This window comes from Sinohyriopsis cumingii, chromosome 3 (genome assembly GCF_028554795.1).
Source record: "Sinohyriopsis cumingii isolate HCF-2022 chromosome 3, ASM2855479v2, whole genome shotgun sequence".
In the NCBI taxonomy this organism is placed as follows: Eukaryota; Metazoa; Mollusca; class Bivalvia; order Unionida; family Unionidae; genus Sinohyriopsis; species Sinohyriopsis cumingii.
Window position 1 is genome coordinate 61,992,980 of NC_142963.1, and position 22,840 is coordinate 62,015,819.

At 35.5% G+C, this 22,840-nt stretch overlaps 1 protein-coding gene across 1 annotated transcript; it reads left to right on the forward strand.

The window, feature by feature from the left end:
- The first annotated feature begins 5 nt into the window (after positions 1 to 5).
- LOC149802964 (ATP synthase subunit d, mitochondrial-like) lies at positions 6 to 22,633 on the forward strand. The gene is made up of 5 exons (XM_089952490.1): positions 6 to 182; positions 7,534 to 7,630; positions 10,631 to 10,708; positions 13,153 to 13,215; positions 21,903 to 22,633. Exons 1-5 carry the CDS (start codon positions 61 to 63, stop codon positions 22,125 to 22,127), a joined length of 585 nt encoding a protein of 194 aa, XP_089808616.1. The 5' UTR covers positions 6 to 60; the 3' UTR covers positions 22,128 to 22,633.
- The last annotated feature ends 207 nt before the right edge of the window (positions 22,634 to 22,840 follow it).

Here is a 22,840-nt window from a genome sequence, read left to right on the forward strand (position 1 = left end):
TGAGACTATCTGGACGAGACTTCAGTGCCCTTCATTTTCGGTAGCACGGCCAAGACGATAATGGCATCAAAAAGAGTGGCACAAACAGCTGTGAACTGGAAGGCATTTGCTGAGCGTGTACCGCCAAATCAGAGAGAGTACTTCAGACTATTCAAAGCAAAGAATGACATTTTTGTAAATCGGTAAATTAACATTCGAAGTCGGCCGGTAAGGGGGTGGGAGGGTGGAAATAAGTTATATTGACCTGCAAACCTTGCGATTATTAGGGCAGTAAAGTTTTTTTTATTGCTATGAACAGTACTTAAAATAAACTTAAAACAGCAAACAACACGAATTAGGATAGAACATAGGGCCACTGACCCTTATTTCTTGAAAGCTCTGTATCTCTTAAGTGTCATACAAAAACTTCCAGACAAAAATTATTGCTTGCTATGGACTTGTATAATGGTGGCCAGGTATCCTGTACTACAGTTTTGATGCACTTGCGCATTACTTTCATCTTTTCAGACATATTCTTCGTTCATATTGATATCTCTCATTATTTTGAAAACATCACTTATTTTAGTAAAGTATTTATAAGAAATGACAATGATATATTCCCTCATACTCATCTTAAACACTCTTTCATCCAGACAACCCCATGCCATAAAGATCGTGTAGTACTTCACCCATTTTGATGCACCCCACAGAAGTCTATTTTTTTCAGTGATGTATTTTATATATGCTCCAGACAAAATTATATATTACAGCGCAAGATCAATAGCACATAAATAAAACCTCATATTTATAAGTAAAATGACATTTAACAAAACTACACATTTTTAATGATTTTCATAAGTTTATTGTATTCATTTTGAAACATACTGTATAGAGAAAGCCAAAATAATCAAATTGAGGATAATACTGTTCGTATTATGATAAATATATTTACTTCCAATTAAAGGTGTTAGATTTAGTATATGATAGTTCAGTATTTAATTGGCATTGTTAATGTACAGGACCTTGATCTTTGACTGTCCCATTTTTTTAAAAACTTGTTTGCATCCTTTGTAGCTTGGTCTCTAAAAGTGTAAATAATCAGAGACAGAACACATAATGTTACAGGGTTTTTTATTTTAATTTAATTTTAATTTGTTCCATTATCAATCCAGTTTATAAATAATAAATTGGTTCAAATAAGTTAAATAATGAAATTCTCAAAAAGGCTGATCAGAAATGTAATAAAGTTCAGTTACTTTTTTATATGATAGAAGAAAATAAAATATTTATAAAAAGAAAGAAATAATATACAGGATGCTGATTTATTTATGAAATTTATCATGGTGTTATGTTTTATGTAAATTTCCACAAATTGTAATAACAAAAGAACCACTGCAAAATATCACTAATCAAATATCCATTGAAAACTTTACAACATTATATGCCATTCTAAATTGTCTTACTGATGCAGTTATCTACTGTGAAAAATGTGACTAACACATGTTGATTAGCAGACTGGATGCTTATTAACGTGGGAAGTTGATTTACCTCATCAGAATAGCTGATAATGTATTTTGTGTAGATGTACTGAAAGTAAAAAAAAAGAATTCGTGCAATGCAGATTTTTATGGCATGTATATTTGTTTCATTTTAAAAATGAGAATAATAGGATTATTTTACATGTTTCTGCATGACTATATCGATCAGTTTAAATGAATGTTGTGTTTGAAAATCCTAGCAAGACCAATGCTTGTGTGAGTTTCTTGTTAATGTGATTTCATATAATTTTCTATTATATTTAGCTTTTTTGTGAGGACAAAAAAACCCAATGAAATCATTTGTCAAAAAAAACAGTAATTGTAAACAGCTAAAATAATTGGTATTAAAATTAATTGAATTACATATTTTTCTGTGAAAATTAATGGCAGTAAAGCCAGAAATTCCGAGCTATACAATTTTGAGTTATACAACCATATTCGGGAATGCAGCCATCACATAAGTTGGTGATTAGCTGTATTTCCCAAAGTTATAACTTGATTTAGTGCCATAACTCGTTAGTCTTCAAATTTATATAAGCCGTGAAATTATCCAAGTTGTATTTATTCCAAATGTCAAAGAGTTAATGTGGTTTTGATTTTGTATATGGGTAATTTCCTAATATTACCTGAATAATACAGTGTGACCCTGCTATAGCGCACTCCGTTATAACGCGAATTCAGTTATAACGTGGTCATGGCGTGGCTCCCGAAATTTCATATACGTGTATTTTTCTTGTGCACAAAAAAAATTCTTAAGTTTTACAAAAAAATACGTAAAACGTTGCTTATCATTTTGGGGAAGAGATCGCGTATGAATAATACAAGACGATCATGGCTTGGATCCTGAAATTTTATATGTATTTTTCTCGTACACGAAAAAGTATTTTTCTCGTACACGAAAAGTATTTTTCTTCTTCTTAAAAGTAAAAAGAAGAAAAAAATGCATATAAAGTTTATTCTGGGATCGCGTAGATCTTTGCCAATGTCGCAAACTTGGATTGTTTTTCCTTACCATACCATGTGGCTTTTTTATTTGTTGGTGACATTGTTGGCTGTTTAAACTTTATATACAACCATTGGTTTGGAGTGAAGAAATTCAGAGACCCCATGAAAGGAAGCCGCAAACTGGCTATAAAATGCACTGAAATTTATCTATTGTTACATAAACAAATTCTTTGTCCATACTGACAAACCATCTAAACAGTGCATTGTTATATCATAATCCGCTTATCCTGACATCTAGCGTGAGTTCTGTATGTTGTGAAATATCTGCTTTTTTGTTGCTGACATTTCTGGTAACGGAGATCAACTGGGCGAGGCATTGTCTCGTAATCTATCTTTCATCGGATTTTCGGCCGATCACTAGTAATTAATATATTTACAAAGACTGACATTTGTATGTGGATGGTAAGTAAAATTCCTCTTCGTTTCACTCAGAATTAAGTTCTTCAGAACGCTCACGTTTTCTGTAATAATCCCTATCATCAGAACACCTGCATCTCTATCGTCTGTTGACCCTTTGTTAATTTTCAGACGCATGCGTGGAAGGCAGCATCACGCTGCTACCACAAATGAAAAAAAAAATACATCTTACTTATTGGTTTATTCAGTAGGCATGGAGGGACAGCGATTAGAATAGTCTAAACGACGGCCAATTCCTTTTTAAAAATGTACCCAGATAAAATAGATTGCTGAAATTTCAAAGGAAACAGATTACCTTTGAAGCACCGACTGTTATGAAAATGTGCTCAGCAAATGAAAAAAATACCAGTCTCAATCGTGCAATACAGTTATTTGATGTTGCCACCACAATAAGAAATGGGCATTCATTTGGTTCTCCAAAGCTGTCCTTTAGCGGTGACTTCAATAGCGCATGCACCCTTCATCAAAGAAAGCAGACTACAATCTTTCAATAACAGCAAAGAACTTTTCTTCAAAGGAAGTCAGTACCAAACTTAAATAAAAGTGATGAAATCTGATGGATTTTTGCATTTTCCAACGTGACTGGAACACGTTAACTGTGCTATGAAAGTTTCCTTTTTGTAGGAGAAAGTTTATGCTTACGAACGCTACCAATGGCAGCTTAAAATGCAAATTAACTTTTACCGACTTGGAACGTAGTTTAAAGTAAATGTGTTTCGTCATTCGTTACGTGATTGTGCTATGTTTTTCCACTGAACTCAGACCAATATGACCTGTTACAAAATCATTGAATATTTTAAAGCTGTGTGTGTGCATATTTTCGATGGAATCACTTGTATTGTGGATTCAGTGTATATGATGAGGTTCGCAAGTGAGTACACGGTGTTGATCCTCTATTCATGCTATACATTAGACATTTATATATAAACAGGATTCACGTATATGTACCAATTCATGGTTCTCTAAATAAAGTAAACTATTATATTATGTCTTCTGTTTTCACTACAGGTGTATTTCTCATTTAATATGCATCAATTCAAGATGGCAACTGTGCCGATGAAGCACGTATATTATACCGCCCGCATTTATTACCCACCCCCACCCTCAATTTTCTTTGGTGTTTTTTTGGGGGTGGGGTACATTTTCTTCAGCAAACTGACTTGGTTGCATATAACACGGTTTGGTATATAACGTGCTCGGGTTTTATGGCTCCCAACTACCGTGTTATAGCGGGGTCACACTGTCATAATAATAACAACAACAACAAAGCCAACAATTTGAATTTGTGGTAAAATAAGTTGCCCTTTTGATAGTCAGATACATGTTGAATTCAGGCTGTAGAGCATAATGACCATTCCAGGGCTCGAAATTAGTGGTAGTCTGCTAGCCTAGTCTGCTAGCCCGAGGCTAGCAGATTTCCTGTCGGACTAGTAACTTTCATAATATTAATAGCCCGATGGGCTAGTAAGTTTTGGTTATCAATAGTCGGCATTTGTTTATGCCATTCCCTAATAAAGACTTGACTTAGCAGATGTTCTGTAGAATCAAAGCAGTGGCCATTGTAAGCAGTCATAAAATATTAGCATGAGAAGATGAAGTCAATTTCTGCCTCGGAAAGGTGCGTTTCTATTACAAGAATCTATCCAATTTTGTGCATTTCACTTAATAGTGCAAATTATGGTCCTGTCATTAACAACGGAAGTTTGGTAATTGATCGTAATTAATCTGATAACGAATTAATTGAAAAAATGACGTGATATCACACATTATTCACTCGACCACAGTAACAAACTGCAAAGCGGTATACCACACAAAAGAACACGGCAGAAACTATTCAAAGAAATTTTGCTCACTACCCAAACGCTCCAACAGTCACAAACAGGAAACTATATATTTTACATTTCCATTGAAAAAATTATAAGAATTAGATAAATTTATTACGATTACGTTATTGACACATCCTTTCCATACAACTATTTTTTATATGATGATAAGAATAGTTTTTATATTTTTCCCTTAGAAGAATGAACAAATAATTGAATACACGTGGATATATCCAAGCAGAATGCCGTACATTTGTTGGGAATTAAAATCTCTGAGCATGGGCATCTAAGATTTGAAAATTTTCCGCCTTATTATTAATTTCAACAATACACTGAGTTCGATTAATTAGGAACAATTACCAAACTTACAACTTATGATACCATAATTGGAGCTGTTAAATACAACGCGCCAAGTGTCAGATGGTTTCGTGATGGGAACACACCTTTTCCAAGCTGAAACAAACATTATCTTCTGATGTTAATATTTTATAACTGTTTACAATAACCTCTGCTTTGATCATGCAGAACATCCGCTTAAGTCTTTGTTAGGGAGAGGCCATTTAATTGTGGGAGGGGGCAAAGACACGTGTTTTGAAACATGTTTCTTGCTCTTACTTTCTTATATAAAGGACATTGTGCCATTCCTTTTCTTGCTTTAAATAATTCGCGTCAGCTATACTATAACATCTCGTATTTCAAAACAAGGCACAATTTCCTCCTTATAAGACAGGCAAAATGTGGCATTTGATAGAAGGTGTTCAGCTACTGGGGAAAAAAGCAAAAGTTGAATGAGAATGATGAGGAATAATTCTTATGATAGGGAAAAGCATAATGCAAATTTCAGAAGAAATGGACAAAATACAGGGAATGGCTGAATTATGACGAGGAAAGGAATGCTTTGTGGTGTAACTGGTGTACGCAATTCGCAAAAACAAACACACAGAAAACATCCAGTTTTGTTGGGGTTGTTCGAACTTTAAAATTGAATCGGTAAATGTACATGAAAGCTGTGTGACATTGTTTTGTGAACAGGACTAGTAAAGATTTGACAGGACAAGTAATTTTCTCAATATACTAGTCCTTCTGGCTACAAAGAAATTTGTGTTAAATTCGAGCCCTACATTCTGTGTTTAGATCCTGTGGGAATTATGATTTTCTTTGGTTTGATGTATAGGTATTGTTGTTGTTAATTTGTTCCCTCCGATAACTTCATCAGAGTACAGTTGTCCTTGTGCCTGTAAGGGTCCTTATTATTTAAGAATTTGTTTTCAGTTATCTGTACAAACATAAAGTAGGATGTTATGATCACACTAATACAATGCCTTTATAGGCTGTTGCATTTACACATGTTAATAAAATTGTTTCATATTGTCTTGTAAACACGGAAAATATTTAAAAAAAACAATCCCAGTGTCAAAAAAAATCTTGAGAGCCTGATGCTGAGGGCCCCTCTAATTTCAGATTGGCCCATCCTGTATTCCATAAGAGATGCCCATAAGGCTTGTAAAAAATAATCAGATTTGTTCTACATGAAGTGGAGATCTGATATGATTTTAATCAAATTGTATAATGGCATGTCATGCTAAATGCAAGAATTTTTACTCCCAAACACCTTGACATGTTTGGATAGAAAATAGTTTTCAGTAATCTTCGAAAATTAAAAAAGCAACAAAAAAACCCACACTTCCACTTGCCCATTACATGTAGCAAATATAAATGGTAAACAGTCATGATTGGAGCTGATGTTAAGATATCCTTAAGGCAGTTTAAACAGCAGTAATTAAAAGGCAAAGAAGTCAGGTATAAGCCACCATTTCACTTAATATTACTTAATTGGCTGACAGTAGCTAGTGTGTTTGAAGACTGCAATCTGTGAGCCCATTGTGCTATTTTGCATCCGTATGATCAGGATGTGGAACAAGCCAATATGGGTTAATCAAAGAGATGCTAGATGCGTGTAGGAGAACAAGTTATTGCTTTGAATGAAAATGTTAAAGCCATATGTATTATAGGTTTTTGACAAGTTTTTGAACAGTGGCAAGATTTCTTTGAAGTTGGATTTTACTGCATATATAAAATACAAATCATGATCATTTCATTTGTCAGAATAGTGTTCAAGTGTGATTCATTTTTGAAGCCAATTTAGGGAGCAATATACTAGCTATCATTACTATCAGCAAAGCACAACAAATAATGAAAAATTTCAGGAATGGTTGAGTTTTACTTTATTAAGCACACCTGCAAAAAAAAAATCAGGAGGAGAGGCAAATAAGTCTTTGCACATGCTGCAATGAGCATGTCAACATACGAGAACTTGCTCTGTTCAGGATTCGCTCTGAGAGACCAGCAGAGAAGTTTCAACACCACATCCATCCAGTTTCGAGTCAATAATATTGAAAACAGGAATTTTTTGGCATATGGAAATTAAAATTAAAGGCTTGTTGTGGAATTTCAGTCAGGGCTTGTGATTTTTTTTAAAGTCACCAGCCTTGGGCCTGTGTCTAAAAAAAATATTCTTTGAGCACTGAATCCATATTGGAATATAAACAGTTTGTAATAAGTAATGTTTAGTATGCTTATGCTGGTAGAAAAAAATAATTGCTTGCATTTATGTTCGCTATGATGAGAGATGTGGAAATGTTTAACAATGCTTATGGTTAAGTTGAAATGTGATATGTGGCATACAACTTGATTTCTCAGATTAAAAAAATACTTCAGCTTTATACAGTATTTGGAGAATTTCATCACAGTCTACCAATCCATTTTTCCAGAGTAGACAGCCTACCTGCAGCTCTGCCTAAGCTAGATTTTGCCTTCTACAGGAGCAGGCTTTCTTCCTCTGCGATGGTGGACCAGTTTGAGAAAGCTGTAAGTTCAAAAGAAATGAGAACCAAAGGCAGTTCTACTGCAGATATTGTAATAATAAAGATCATCTCCCATATGTACTCACTTTTAAGTCCAGTCTAACTGCAAACAATGTGGACCATGATCTGTGGTTGCATAATTTTGCTAGCAGATGAGGGTCTATATTGTTTGCTCTGGTGATTGCTCTTGACAAATTGGATAGACTCAGGTCTGTGCAGATTGCAGTTGGACTCAACTTAAAAGCACTATATTCAAAGGAGCTTTCAGTTGAATATTGTCAATTTCACTTTGCAGCTTTTTCTCCTAAATTAAAATGGTGCTTATCTGAAACTGAATATGGCTGCCATGCTGACAGTCTTGAAAATGTTATCTTTCTCCATCTTGAATGGAAAGTTGACATGCAGTTTTCAGTTCTTATGGTGTCTAGTTGATTCTAAATGAAAATGATACAAATTACTCCTAAGTATGGTCATCTTGAAAATAACAGTGTCTCTAGCATCTCCAGATGGATGGCTATATCAGAGATGGAATTTTCTGTTTTTAGTCGGAAATCTGGTTTTTAATGCAGATCAGTTTTCCTTTTTTTGGGTAAAATTTCCATCAGACTTTTGTCCATTTTTCTTTATTGGCATATTTGTTCCTGAATGTAATTTGAGTAGGAGAGACGGTAACAAAACAACAAGACAGGGTATACCAGAAGTTAATTGTGCAGACGGGAATTGCTTTGTTTCAGTCCTTTATTATGCAGTTTTGATTAATGTCTTGCACACCCAGATCTTTTTGTCGCTTCTGCGGTATTGAAATTTGCTGACAGGAAAAGATTGGATACAACTAACTTTGAACAGTCTGTAAAAAGAAATCTGTTCAGATGGAGCTGTCTGGAAGAAAAAGATCACAATAATGTTTTCAGAATGTATTTGGAAATTATTGGAACCTGGACTTATGTCGTGCTTGAGCTGGCAAGACAAAATTAATCCTGGATTAACTGGAAAAAAGGTTCTCCCTAACCATGCTAAAACGAAAAAGCACAGACAGGGAAGATCAGGTTAATACCAGAAGCTTCCATCAGTTTTTCAGTCACTGTCATCTTTGAAAATGGCATTAACCACCTCTGGCCAAAAGAAAATGTTGCCAACCCTTGAAACTTTTTCACCCTAAGATTATTTTAAAAAAATCCCGAAATTGATCTATGCATCTGATTGAACTGGTTTAGCCAGTACTTGAAGTGCTTATTATATTATATATAGTAATCAATATATATAATGTTTTAAAAAAACAACTACCCTTATTTTAAAACCAGTTTAATAGGATTATTTTTTTCTCCCTCCCAGCAGGCATCCCAGGCTATTCAGAAAACAGTTTAATACAAGCTGAAAGAAGGGGTATCAACAGTTTTTCACAAACGACCTGTCAAAACAATTAAAGAATATTCAGGTTAATAAATGATAAGGATAGCTAATCTTTTCTTACATGTTTTGATGATTTTGTTGTGCATGTTTTCTGTTACTTGCGAAATTCCACACTTTACACATGCCTGAGAGATGCATGGAAAATTTTCAGTTTTTTTTTAGCGGGCGAGGCTGTTTCCATCCTTGCTATATAAGATAGGGTTTACACCAGTAGACTTTTCATGATACCTTAATTGTCTGAAATGAAAATGGTGCAAATCATACAACCACTATGGCCTCTACAATGGCAGTCTTGAAAAGCTTGCAGTCTCAACTCCCTCTGAATGGATGGTCATATTTATTTTTCACCAAAAGACATCTGATGATGTCTACTTGGTTCTGTATGAAAACGGTCCCAGTTTGAGACCAAGTATGTCTACCATAGCAGCTAATTTGAAAATCTTGTTATTGCTGAAGAATATCAGAGCTGGTTTCAACACTCAGCAATTAAAAGAAGGAAAGGGGCTTATCTTGAATTCTTGGAAATTCTTTTGCCCAGTAGAGTGTTAGTCCTTTAGAGAGACTCTTGGTTTTACTTCATTTTTGTACTTTCCCTCTAATGCCTTTTTGGATAGGTTATTGGTGCTTGTTTACTTTCCATGCCTGCCTATTAACTTTATAGCTCTGTCTCACAGGTTATATCAGATTTCATTTTTGTGAACTTTTTTAATCTCAGCATAATAGGCAAAGAACAAAAATTCAAAGAATTTGCCAGTCCAATGCAAGGAGTAACCAGTCTCTGGTATCTTGACAATTATCGCTAGTCACACCTGCCTCCCATCTCTTCACATTCTGGCAGTATCATCTGCATAAGAATTGAACAATCTGTAGTTATCTGTGTGCTGCAAACAGCATAATGCCAGATCTGCAGTCACATAATGTATTGGTAGATTGGGTTTAGCCCATCTAGTTTTAAGAAGAAAGAAAACAACATAGACCTTGATCTATTAGAACATCATATGAGATCCAATTGAAGTCTCCATTACTAGCAGTTTACTGAATCATGTACATGGCTAATATTATGCATTGTTTCAGTGTTGTATACAAATATCCTAAAAAAGTATAAAGTTACATAGTAGCTTTGAAAACATGGCTTGCTACAGTGCAATAACAAGTTATGACATACAAAGACAACACATAATGACTCTGCCTCAGTTATCTTATGGCACTGCTTGGTGGACTACTTAAGCTATTTTCATTAGGATATAGAAGATTTTTCCTTGAGTGTTCATTTCCAACAGTCTTTATGAAACTTGTTGAATTTCAGGATTTTATGTACAATAGATACTTACAAGTCAAGTGCAACTGCAAACAACAAAGATCCTGATCTGCCATAGCATAATGCACCTGTAGATCAGGGTCTATGTTGTTTTTTTCTTCTGATTACTCCCATCAAACTGCACAGACACAGATCTGCCAGTACAGTAGATGACTTCAGATCTGGGTCTGTGCAATTTTCAGTTGGACTTGACTTATAAGCGAATATGTTTAGTAAGACTCTTGTTGTATTTGTATTGAATCATTTTTTCTCTATACATATTATTTTTTGTTATAGTATTCAGGAATGTCAGTGCCTTACCCAACAGACAAGGACAACATTTTAGCTGTTATTGATAAGGAAGAACATCAAGCTGTAAGTAAAATAACTTTTAAAACTTTCACTTACATGGATATTTCCCATTGTTGAGGCATAATGCATTTTCATCTTGCCCAATATGAACTCTTCCCACTTTAACCCATCAACCCCTGGCGCCACATTTACGCAGCAGGAGGTAGTAGCCTACTGCCGAGCTCTGTGGCGTCAAGGTCATGTATGATACACCAAAGTGGGTGGTATTATAGAAAGGTAGACAGATGTAGCTCTACAATGATACCAAATAATCTGGACATTTGAGTTGCAATACAAAATACAGAGGGAAAAACCTAATTTGTTTTAGACTCAATTTTTTTTTTCCACCCTAAATTTGCCAATGGTTGGAATCCGATTTTGTGTCCGGATTTTAGACTTTTTGGTCTCAGATCTAAGGCAGACTAGTCTAAACTGCACACAGGTGAACCTTTGCAAAATGTAGGATAAGATGGGCATTTGGAATAAAGAGTGGTCTCAATACAAAAATGATGGATCCATTAAGCAAAGAAGAAAAAAGCTCCAACTTATACCCTTCTGCTCATGTACGAGCGAAATAGCCAATGAAAAACGATATTTCTAACACAACTAGGCATTAGGTTAATGGGAAATCTCTTGGAAGTCAATGTATTAGGATGTATTCAGAAATAGCCCCAAAATGTGTTTCCTACTCACATTTCAGGCAAAAACGACAAAAACCTCCAGAGGTTCGCGAGTTAATGGGTGCATTTTGATGATGTCACCTAATTTGAATATTTCTTGCATATTTCTTTAATCACTTGTGCATCCACATTGCACTTACATTGCAAATTTAGCCATTCCTTGACAATTTGTAAAATATTTCCAAAATCCTTGTTAACTCATTAATCCATGGCACCACATTTATGTGGCAGGAAGTAGTAGCCTACTGCCAAGCTCTGTATCATCAAGGTCATGTATGATACACCAAAGTGGGTGGTATCATAGAAAGGTAGACAGATGTAACTCTACAATGATACCAAATAATCTGGACGTTCTATTGCAATACAAAATGCAGAGGGAAAAACCTAATTTTTTGGACCCGATTTTATGTCTGGTTTTTAGACTTTTTGGTCTCATATCTAAGGCAGACTGGTCTCAACAGCACACAGACAGGTGAACCTTTGCAAAAAGTAGGATAAGATGGGCATTTGGAATAAAGAGTTGTCTTGATATGAAAATGATGCATCTGTTAAGCAAAAAAACGAACTCCCAACTTTTACCCTTCTGCTCATGCGCAGGCAAAAAGCCAATGAAAAACAATATTTCTAACCCAGTTATAGCATTAGTTTAATGGAAAATCTCTTGGAAGTCGATGTATTAAGATGTATTCAGAAATAGCCCCCAAAATGTGTTTCCTACTCGCATTTCAGGCAAAAACGACAAAAACCTTAAGGGGTTAATGAGTTAATGGGTGAATTTTGATGATGTCACCAAATTTGAATATCACTTGCATATTTAATCACTTGTGCATCAACACTGCACATAAATTACAGATTTAGCCATTCCTTGACAATTTGTAAAAAAATTCCCAAAATCCTTGTTAACTCATTAACCCCTGGCACCACGTTTATGCGGCAGGAGGTAGGAGTCTACTGCTGAGCTATGTAGCATCAGTAGTTCTTCCTGATAGAAAATGATGCAGATCTTACAGCAAATAATGTCACCATGGGGACCATCTTGAAAATTTGCTAATGTAACTTCTCCAGAATTAATGGCTTTGTTGACATATGGTTTTCACCAATAAGATATCTAGTTTGTCCTAAATGAACAATGGTGCCATACACACGTTCAATGTGGCTAACACAATGAGAATTGCAAATCTTGTCACCAATTCTCCTGAATGGTTGGTCATATTGGCATGAGGTTTTCACCAAGAGTGTTCATTATGTCTCATTTGTCTTAAATGAATGATACCAATTTTTCACATGGACCTGCAAGGCAGCTAAATTTATCGCCGTATTGCTCAAGATTATCAGAGATGGTTTAAAACACTAATCAGCAGTTTAAATAAAAATTCTTTTCAGACATTAGAATATTAGTCCCATCAAGGAACTTGTTATTCAACCCACTGGCTCATTTTTTTTTCAAAAGCAGAATAAACAACACTTCTTTTTAAATTGATTCCCCTTAGAAAAAAATCCTGTCCCTGCCCATTGAGATAACATTTCCAGAACTATAATGACTAACAACAGGGTTTGAAAATACCTGGAATAATATACAATCAAACCTGTCAGTGGCAGCCACTTATGGGAAAAGGCAAATTGGCCTTTGTACACAGGTGACTTCTTACAGGTTTGCCATACAAAATTGATTTTTGAACAGATACTATGCACCAAATATTATTGTTATTTTTATTATTATCATCATTATCATTATTAGTATTTTTTCATTGTACAAGCAAATTTATTTGTGTACTTCTGTTGTTGCAGGCTGTAGAGACAAAGGAATATGTAGCAGGACTTAAAAAGGAAATTGAGGAGTCTAAGGCTATGGTAAATCATCAGTATTATATATAAATATGGAGCTGTCTTTGATCACACTCAATCCTGTCAGTTAAAAAGGGAGAAAAAATCATAATATCCACAATCCCCTTCTAAAAAAACACAACACAAGGTGACAGACTCACATGATTCAGAATCTGACCCACAATGATGTCATGCTAATTGTCTTATATCATCAACACATTGAGCCAATCATCAACACATTGAGCCACTGATAATTTGTATCACATTACCGTAAAAGAAATTCCAAACTGTTTCATCGTGTATAATTAATGGGCACTTTTACTAAGTTTTTTCATTGATTCTTTCTTCTCTGTTTGGATCCAGCTGTGAAAAAGCTAAAGTATTGATTCATTAGTAAACAAAAATAATGAGTGAAAAGCTACTTTCAGTTAACAATATATTTCTTAGCTTAAATGTGTTTAATTGACTTATTATGTCATTGATATACATTAAGGAAACATTATATTCAGCATACTTTCTTGACATGGTTACCTTTTTGCTATTTGTGTCTTATATTTTTTTTGTTTTGAAAAATTTTGGGAAATCAGTATGTCTTATTGATAATAGAGGTTTTCTTTGTCTTGACAGAAAAGGCAAAGGTTGCTCCATTTGATGTTAATCTATGGTTACACTTCAGCTGTCTCAAAATTTAACTTTTCACACCCATGTCATCAACATGAAGCTAATTATTTACTGTGAAAACTGCCCAAAAATGGGAACTTGACATTTCTATTGATCTAAAAACATTATGTCTTGGTGATTTTTTTTACACTGAAAATCAGAATTATTTTTTCATGCCCATTTAAGTCTTGGTTGTGAACTTGAAAAAATGTCTTCATCTCATTATTTTGGAGAGAGCTAACACTTTACATCAGTGTACATTTATTGTACATTCTTTGTTTAAATTTGTTTAAATATTGAATTTGAAGTTTATTTCTCAAGTTCTGCTTATGCTAGAATCATCAAAGTAGATGAATGTGTGAAACACTATTAGTGACAAACCATTACAACAAAAGATGGTCACTGTGACCCATATTTCTTATTAAACAATCTTTGGTTGAGATTTTTTGTTTAACTAATGACAAGAGGTTTTTAATATCTGTCATACATAACCTCTTAATGTGTACATCAACCTAGTCTGACTTAACATCATTGGCCCATATGCAGTAGCACCTCATTTCTTTTCAGGACGACATCTTGACAACACATGGAAAATTCTTTCATTGATAGTTTGTTGCTGTTCAGGACCTTATATTTATATTCCTCTTGATTAAGGAACATTATCCCTCAGTTCATTACTTATCAGAAGTTATTTTGATAGCCCAGAGTGATAATATCCAGTGTTTTTGCTTACAATAATATAATGATGTTTTCACTTCAAATGCAGACCTGCCAACTCTTATGATTTTGCCATAAGTCTTATGAAAATGAACCTTAAAATACTGACTTATAGGGAAAAAGGATAATCTTTGGAATATGATTGTTGCAGTAAAATCTGGATAATTGGCTCATCCATTTTTGAGTTGGATCCTGGTTTCATATTAGCTCTGGTGGAATTAGAGAACCAGACAAACTTATAGTAGTGCCTTATACACTTGAAATTACACATAATTTTCCATGTTAAGCATCTGCATGATCAAACTGTTGATAATATAATTTTTTTAAAATGGCATCCAGGTACCAATATATGTTAAAGACGAAAGGAAAAAAATAAGTCTCTTTAAAAAAAGTTGTTGTAATCGGTACAGAAGAATAAATAAGAACATTCAGATTGTACTGAATAAAAGCAGGAAGCGACACAGTTACATTTATTGGATGTCATATGTTGATATGAATATGTCATGTGGTGGGCGAGACAGTTGCCGTCGTAATGTGAAATAAAGAAAAAAAATCCAAGCATTACATCAGGTTTAAAGATAGCAACAAACCATTGAGCTGCATAGGGTTAGGAACTGAAGTTTATGTAATAGAGGTGTATATGTATGTTGCAAACGTTTCAGATCAACTTAATATTTACTGTTGATGCATCAGTTTGGAATACTGAACTTTTTAAATACATGTTTTCCAACTTGACAATAACATATACATGATATATTGGTATACCTATACTGACAACTGGTCATACTTAAGGGAAAAAAATCAACTGCCTTACTGAGATGATCTTGTTAGGGTTGGCAGGTCTGCAAGTGTTTATATTTAGTATGGAGGTATATGTTTTATATGTCCTTATGGTCGTTTAATGCAATTTGTATTACGAACAGTTATAAAATTAATCTCCTGTTTTAGTAGAGATTACATGTTCCATTCATAAGTTGTGCCGTAAGTTTAAATTCATGAGTTATGTTCATTTACATGTTTACATTGTGGTTAGTAAAACAGTTTTAAAGTTTTCACTTATTGCTAAGTAGTAAATAACAATAGAGCTTATGCAACTCTCAATGTTAAACATCACCTTTTGTTGTGATCAATAAATGTCTTTTTTTAGAAATTAATTTTAGCTGTCACAGAGTGGGATTAATTGTGGATACAAAAATGCCCAGTAGGATAGCTACACATAACATGCACACCATTCATACCAGTCACCAGGCAATGTGCATACTTGGTAAGGGATGGACTGATGTACAACCTTTCCAATGTTTCAGTTAAATTCATACAGGATATGGAACTTTGCCTTTAATAGGAGTGATCTTAGTCATCATCCTGAAGTGCTATTGGTGACCTAAATATCACCCCTAGCAATAGATATGTTTAGGGAAGAAAATCCCACCTTCAGCTCGGGAGGTAGCATCTCGAAAAGGAGATGGTCAGACCCCTTCCCCTAAGAAGCCTGGGAGGGAAACATTTTTTTCCTTCAGAAAAGACAATCACAAATCACCAGGGATGGTCCATTCTTGTCCACTGAGAAGTCACAGGATATCAATGTCCACATTTCCCAGCTTTCCCTTAGGAGGCATTTTTGGGGTTCTGATAAGCTTGCATCACCCTGAAGTAATGATCAGGATGATGATATGCTGTCTCTCTTGGTAGATTCTCAGGAATTTGCCAACAATTAAAAGGAGTGGGTTTACCCTCACATCTTAGACCTCCTGCCCTTCCTACTGAGTATCCCAGGTGGTAAAACAGGATATGACATGTTCCTTTAACAAGGCAGTATACTAGGTTTACCACCTCCTTCTCCTTTTTAGTGTTTTGGGGACACCAAGACCCTGTACAGCTTTGAAAGACTTGGTGGCTACATCAAGACCAGATCTGCTTCACGCTCTCTCACTCTAGCATGGTCAGAGAGCTTGTACCAAGATTTAACAAAGGGCTGCAATCAGCATAAGGGTGGTCAGTCCTCCTTGCTACTGTATGATCCTTTGTATCAGATCCCAGTTTATAAAGTTTACCCTATCCATCTGACGAAAGAACTTTGCAATTGAGCATTTCATTAGGGTCATTTGCTTGCCTCTCTACAAATATAATTGAGTTAATAGAGACTGTGGCCATATTAAGTTGTGACTATAGCTTCTCACTTCTTTGTAGCTTTCTTTACTTTTTTGAAGGAAAATCTTTATTGCCTGTTGCTTTGCAGTATGAAAGACTTCAAGACATGCCTTGTCTATGAGCTTGTCACTGCCAGCATTATTGCTTTATCTTTGCACAGATATCACTTTGGAGACCTCAAAGGTATTGCAAGGGCATTTCAAGAACCTCCTGAGGGCTGCTTCCCTGGAATCAGACACCTTATATGGTAGTCTCGTACCTTCCATTTCGTCTCAGGATCTGAAGGACCATTAATATCAGCCTTTTGCTTTGGCTCCTGGCCAATCTAGACCAGTTAGCAAGCATGCTCAGCCTGTTCACACAATGGGGCAGAAAAAAATTACAACCTCAACCAAGTAGGCAACCTTATTTCAAACCTCCTTCACAACAGTTGTCAACAAGATAGAGGGGCAGAAAATGGAAGACGAAGAAGTTAGGACTTCTCCTTTTTAAGGCAGGGGTGGGGGGATGCAATTGTATGTACTCACTATCTCTCCTGTCATGCATTCCTCATTTCAATTCAGTTGGAGGCCAACCACCTCTCATTTCAGAGGTCTGGTCAGGCATCATGGAAGATTCATTGATCCTTTCCATTGTAATGGTGGGTTTATATCCACTTCTCACAGAACTCAATCCTCTCTCATGGAACCCTATCTTGTTTCAGCAGTCAAATATAACTAAATTGATGGAAGAGGTGCACACCTTTTTTCAGAAGGGCACAGTACAGATGATATAAAACATCTTGTCACCAGTCTTCTACTCCAGGATTTTTTCTGGTACCAAAAAGAGGCAGGAAACTAATATTCATCATTTATCTTTCTGCCCTAAATAAATTCCTGCATGAGGATACCTTTAGGCTGGGGACTGCAGCATCAGCCCATAGTGCCAGGCCTCGAGATGGGGCAGTTTCCGTCAGTATTCAGGATGCTTACTTTCACATCCCAAGTTTTCCTCAGCAGAAAAATGCTTCCATTTTTGCATTGGACAGGAAGTTTTCAAATTCAGTGACACACCATTCACCCAGGATATTAACCAGAGTGATGAGAGTCATTGCTGCTCATCTCAGGTATCAGGGGATCCTACTTAACCAGTACTTTGACAAGTGGCATGACAACAGGAAACAGTCTCTATCACTTCATGTGTCCTGCTTTTGGTCCACACTTTCTCAGCTAGGACTTAGAATCAGATCTCATTCCTTTGCAGGGTTTTGTTTACATATTAGTGATTTTCCTCACCTTGCCTATCTGGGCTGGTTTCATGTTCCCTTGAATAAACAGAATCCTGGATCTCTAGAACTTGTTAGACCAAGACCTCATTGCTATCCTCCAGCTCAGCTTTTTCTTCTGGAGACTTTCAAGCTTCTTTTCTCTTCTGGGGACTTTCAAGTCCATGGTAAACCTCAGAAGACTCCATTTATATATATTTCCTTCAAAGTTTAACTTGTTGGCAATCTGGAAACCACACAAGGATTCTTTTTCAGCCTAAATTCCTCTAGGGTCAGCAATTCATTACCACCTCAGGTGGTGGTACCATCAAGAAAAATTTCTGATGGAAGTTCCACTGCATGCCCTTAAAACCCCACTGCAGTCTGCACATTGATGTGTCAGATTCAGAGTGGGGCACTCGTTTAGAACCTAGGACATTGGTAGGACCCCCTTATGAACTTTTGAGTGAGGCTTCATTTGAAAATATTGTACTTGAAACTATTTTCTTATAGCTGTAGCTTTCATTGAGGATCAGAAGCAAGTTAGACCTCTGTACAGGAGGGAATATTTCTGATGCACTGAGAATTACAACTCCGTTTCTTTGTTGTCAACTAGGCATTCTCACAAAAATCCATCCTCCCTCATTACTAACTTCTCCAATCCTCAAGTCTCAGTCGCTTATGTGTTTGGGATGGCCAGGATGATCTCTTTTGCCCAGTTAGGACACTTGGCTTCTCCTTTGGCATCTTCAAATGGGAAAAGGGAGTGTAGGAAATGTCCTCTCCTTCCTTTAAATGGCTTTTGGGTTCTATTTGGCACGATTAAAAGGGAAAAGGAAATATTGAAATGGGTATGGGCTGTTGCTACTTCTTGGATCTAATTCATCTTTGAAGGACATTATGAAAGCTGCATTTTGGTGCTCACATAATCTTTTTATTTTTGTCCTTATGAAATCAGAGCCTAAGTGTTTTTTTCACTGGGTTTAATAGTTGATGAACAAACAGTGACCCACATGGCTGCTGTATAACAGTACTTGAGTGGTTCAGCTACAGTGTAATTAAACTTGTCACTCCTCTGGAGGATATCAACCACCCTCTTTAAATTCAGCTAAACAGCAGTGACAGGTAACATTTACTGATATTAAAATGAATGGGAGGTGCAACAAATTTTAATTATGTAATACTTACCTATCACTATTGGATACCCTCCTTTTATCCCAATCTGATGTCATTCTATAGTCAGAATCCTAGAAATAAATGACTGTGCTGTTGCACTTGGGCATGTATCATAGAGTCATGTGTTTTAAGAACTTTCTAGAATAGGAGGGATGGTACCTGTGGCATGGATGAGGGTTTTTCCATTTAGGAAATTGCAGGCTGAACAATAATAATACTCAAATTTAGTTTTACTCCCAACCTTCACCACCCACTCTCCAAAGCCCCTTCATTTTTTACCGTACAGTAATCAAGGTGGAAAGGGAAGCCTTGAGTGCAAATTCTTCATCAGCATCTCACATCGTTACAAATAAGCACATTATATGGTCCTGTGTAAGTTATTCATATTCTGTCAACATTATTATCAATATCACAAATTATTTAACCAACTGATTTTCGATGAGCATTCTGGCATGAAGATCTGTTTTATACAAATGAAACTGCTCCACCATCAGACATGGACATCGTAACTGGAAAGGGGAAATCATTTAGCAGCATCTCCTCAAGAACCATTTATTAGAGATTCCTGGCATCTAGCCATTCCAATTTGTTCAAATAAAGATGATAATCTACTGTCAGATAATGTAACTGTTGCTGAAAATAAAAGGAAAATAAAACCCTTGAATTCATCTCGAAAGCGCCAAATATTTCATCTAGATTTTTTACAAGAAAGTATCTTTCCATTATAGGGTGTAAAGAGTATGTTCTTGAACTGAAATTTGGGGGGAGGAGTTGGATTCCCTCCACCATTTGAAAACAAGGGGTTCACTAGTCTGAAAATAAGAAATTTAATGGATACATAAAAATAGGGCTTGGAAAAATTATGTTCCATTTCAGCCCATTTCATTCAATTTTTCACATGATCTTTCAGAAGTTACTACAAAGACAGCTGTTACACGTCGTTTGTGTAGCTTCACCATTTAAGTGTGCTTTGGATCATGGTAGTGTCTCTGAATTTTTAAATTTAGTTTATTTTATCCAATGTTCCTGGTTGACTTGCTCAATTAAGGTTCAGTGCAAAATATTTAACCCACTGCCTCAATGTGTAATGAAATCTCACAATTTTAATGTAAAACTTGATGCAGTATTGAATAAAAAATGCAATCTGACTAATATTACAACATCTTTCTGCCTCAGGGGAAGAATGTTCACAGTGCACTGTTCCTGTCTTTTCTTCCTTTAGTACAGAATGTTCACTTCTGATTAACTCTTTATGCAATGGAATCTTTAATCAACAACAGCATAAACACGTGTTATATCATTGGGGGTGGCGGTGGCATATAGTAATTCTCATGTCTGTCATCTGTCCTTCTATCTGGCACAATCAGGTTTGCACAGTTAGTCCCCTAATTTTTGAGGAATTGCCATAAAACTTCGCTTGATCAAGATTCTGGTCATCTCATTTCCAGACAATCCTTTTTTTATTTTTTAAATTAAGCCCGTAATAGGTTGACCACTGGGTTCGGGGAACCATCCCAAGGACACCTTACAATCAAACATTTATGGTTATCAGATAATCTAGGGATAATAAATATAATCTACAAAAAAAGAAAACACACACATGCACACATGCATATGGCACACAGACAATACACATATCAACCAATCACTTTATTCCTGTAGTTTATTTAAAAAGTTAATGTCCTTTTTGTCTTGTAGCATGACACAATCTCCTTAGCACAACTAGTCCCCCAGTTTTTACGACACCTGGTCAAAGAACATGTGACCTTGTGGTATGATGTTCATTGTCCTTTTGTTTTTATCAGTCATCATTATCCGTCCGTCAACACTTTCTTGTAAACATTCCAGAGGCTTCATTGCTGATCAGATTTCAATCAGATATGGTATGTAAGCAGATCTTGGCTGAATTTTGTTATGCATGACATGACATCCATGCATATTATTGAGGTGATCTTGCATCAGATTAACTGAACTAGTGAACAGTCTTGAGGCCATATTTCTGATTAGATTTTGGCCATATTAGGTGTGTAGTTTTATATCATTAAGATCTTGGGTGAGATAAGTTATGAGTGACATGCAAACAATTAATGAGGTGATCTTGCATCAGATTTTTATCTGATATAGTATATCAGCTTGTGTCATCAAGATCATCCACATATATTATAGGGGTGATGAGTGGTCATATCAACACTAGAGTTCCATTAAAGACCATATGATTTTTGGGTGGTCTGACCTCTAGTATGGCCATTTTGGAAGCAATCTTGAAAGTTCTGTTATAGCTGTTTTTTCATGTCTTGTAGCTTTTTTATGGATTACTGTAAAACTTGGTACATTTTATTGTCATCATTTAACGATAGAAAACTTGGCACATGTGTTTGCTTTTGATTTTGTACGTTGTTGCCCATTTTGATTTGCATCTGGATGCAATGCATGACAGTTTTTCAAATTCAGCTACTCTTGCTCTTTGTGTTGATTGCTAGATATGAATGTTAACCAATCATTGTACATGCAGTGTTTTCACAAGGGGTGATGTGCATGAGAGGTGGGTTATATGTGCCCTTCGTTCCGCAAGTTAATTTATTTAAATTCTTTTGTGTAGTTTGCTTTTTCATTCTTTCCTTCATCATGCACTAGGATTTTTCTACAACCCATCTGTGGTTCTAACAATTTTTAATACTGTATAAGAGTGAAAAGAAAAATACGTATATCCAGAAATCAGATATTTTTATTTGTATGTTTATTCAGTCTGTAAATCATTGGTTGATTTCAGATAAAAGCAATTGACAGCCTGCCTCCACCAAATGAAATGACAATGGAAATGCATGCATACTACTTCCCAGACCAAGGTCCTAATCCTGAAAAACCAACATTCTGGCCTCACACACCACAGTGGCAGCCCAGTGATCCTGAGTATGCCAAACATTTCATCAACTATCAGAATGACTTCAGGCTCGGCAAATTCCTCAAGAGTAAATTTGGAAAATATTTTAATTGACTTTAGTTCATTAGTAGTGCATGTATATGTCAGGTAATGCTTATGAATTTTTACTACTCTTTCCATCACTTAAAACAGTCAAAATATACATTTATTAGTATTTGAAGAGGATTGGAAGTTATTTTGTTTTCTTACAAGACTCTGGAAGTGATTGGTTTGGTACTAACTCTCTTAATGACGATCTTAATAACAAAGATCTCTGTTCAGTTAATATAGCATGTTCTGTTATCTAGATAATGAATTTTACTTGCAACAGATTTTTTAAAATATTGGCAAGGGTCAAAAAGTTCTCTAAAATTATGCGGGAGTTGCACATTTGTATGCATTAAATTACAACTTGTCACCCAGTTTAGAGTTTGACTGTTACATTGAAATATGTGTGGCACAGATGATTAAATTTCAGACCAGTACAAATAAAACTACAATAAATAAATGTGTTACTTGAAGTGAAAACATATGTTTGTATTTTATTAATTGAAGAATAAAGAAGTTTAATTCCAGATATATATTTGTGTTGAGTATTTTTGTCTCATCTGCATTATCAGATTTTGAGAGGTATCACTTTTTGGTGGTAACTGTTATTGGTGACTTGTGAACAGTGTTAAGGTTTAACTTTTGAGCTCATGCAGGGCATATGCAGAAGGGTTGATTTGCAAGTGAGACTTTGTGATCATTGACTTTTTGGGGGAGGGAACCACCACTGGCAGCATTCA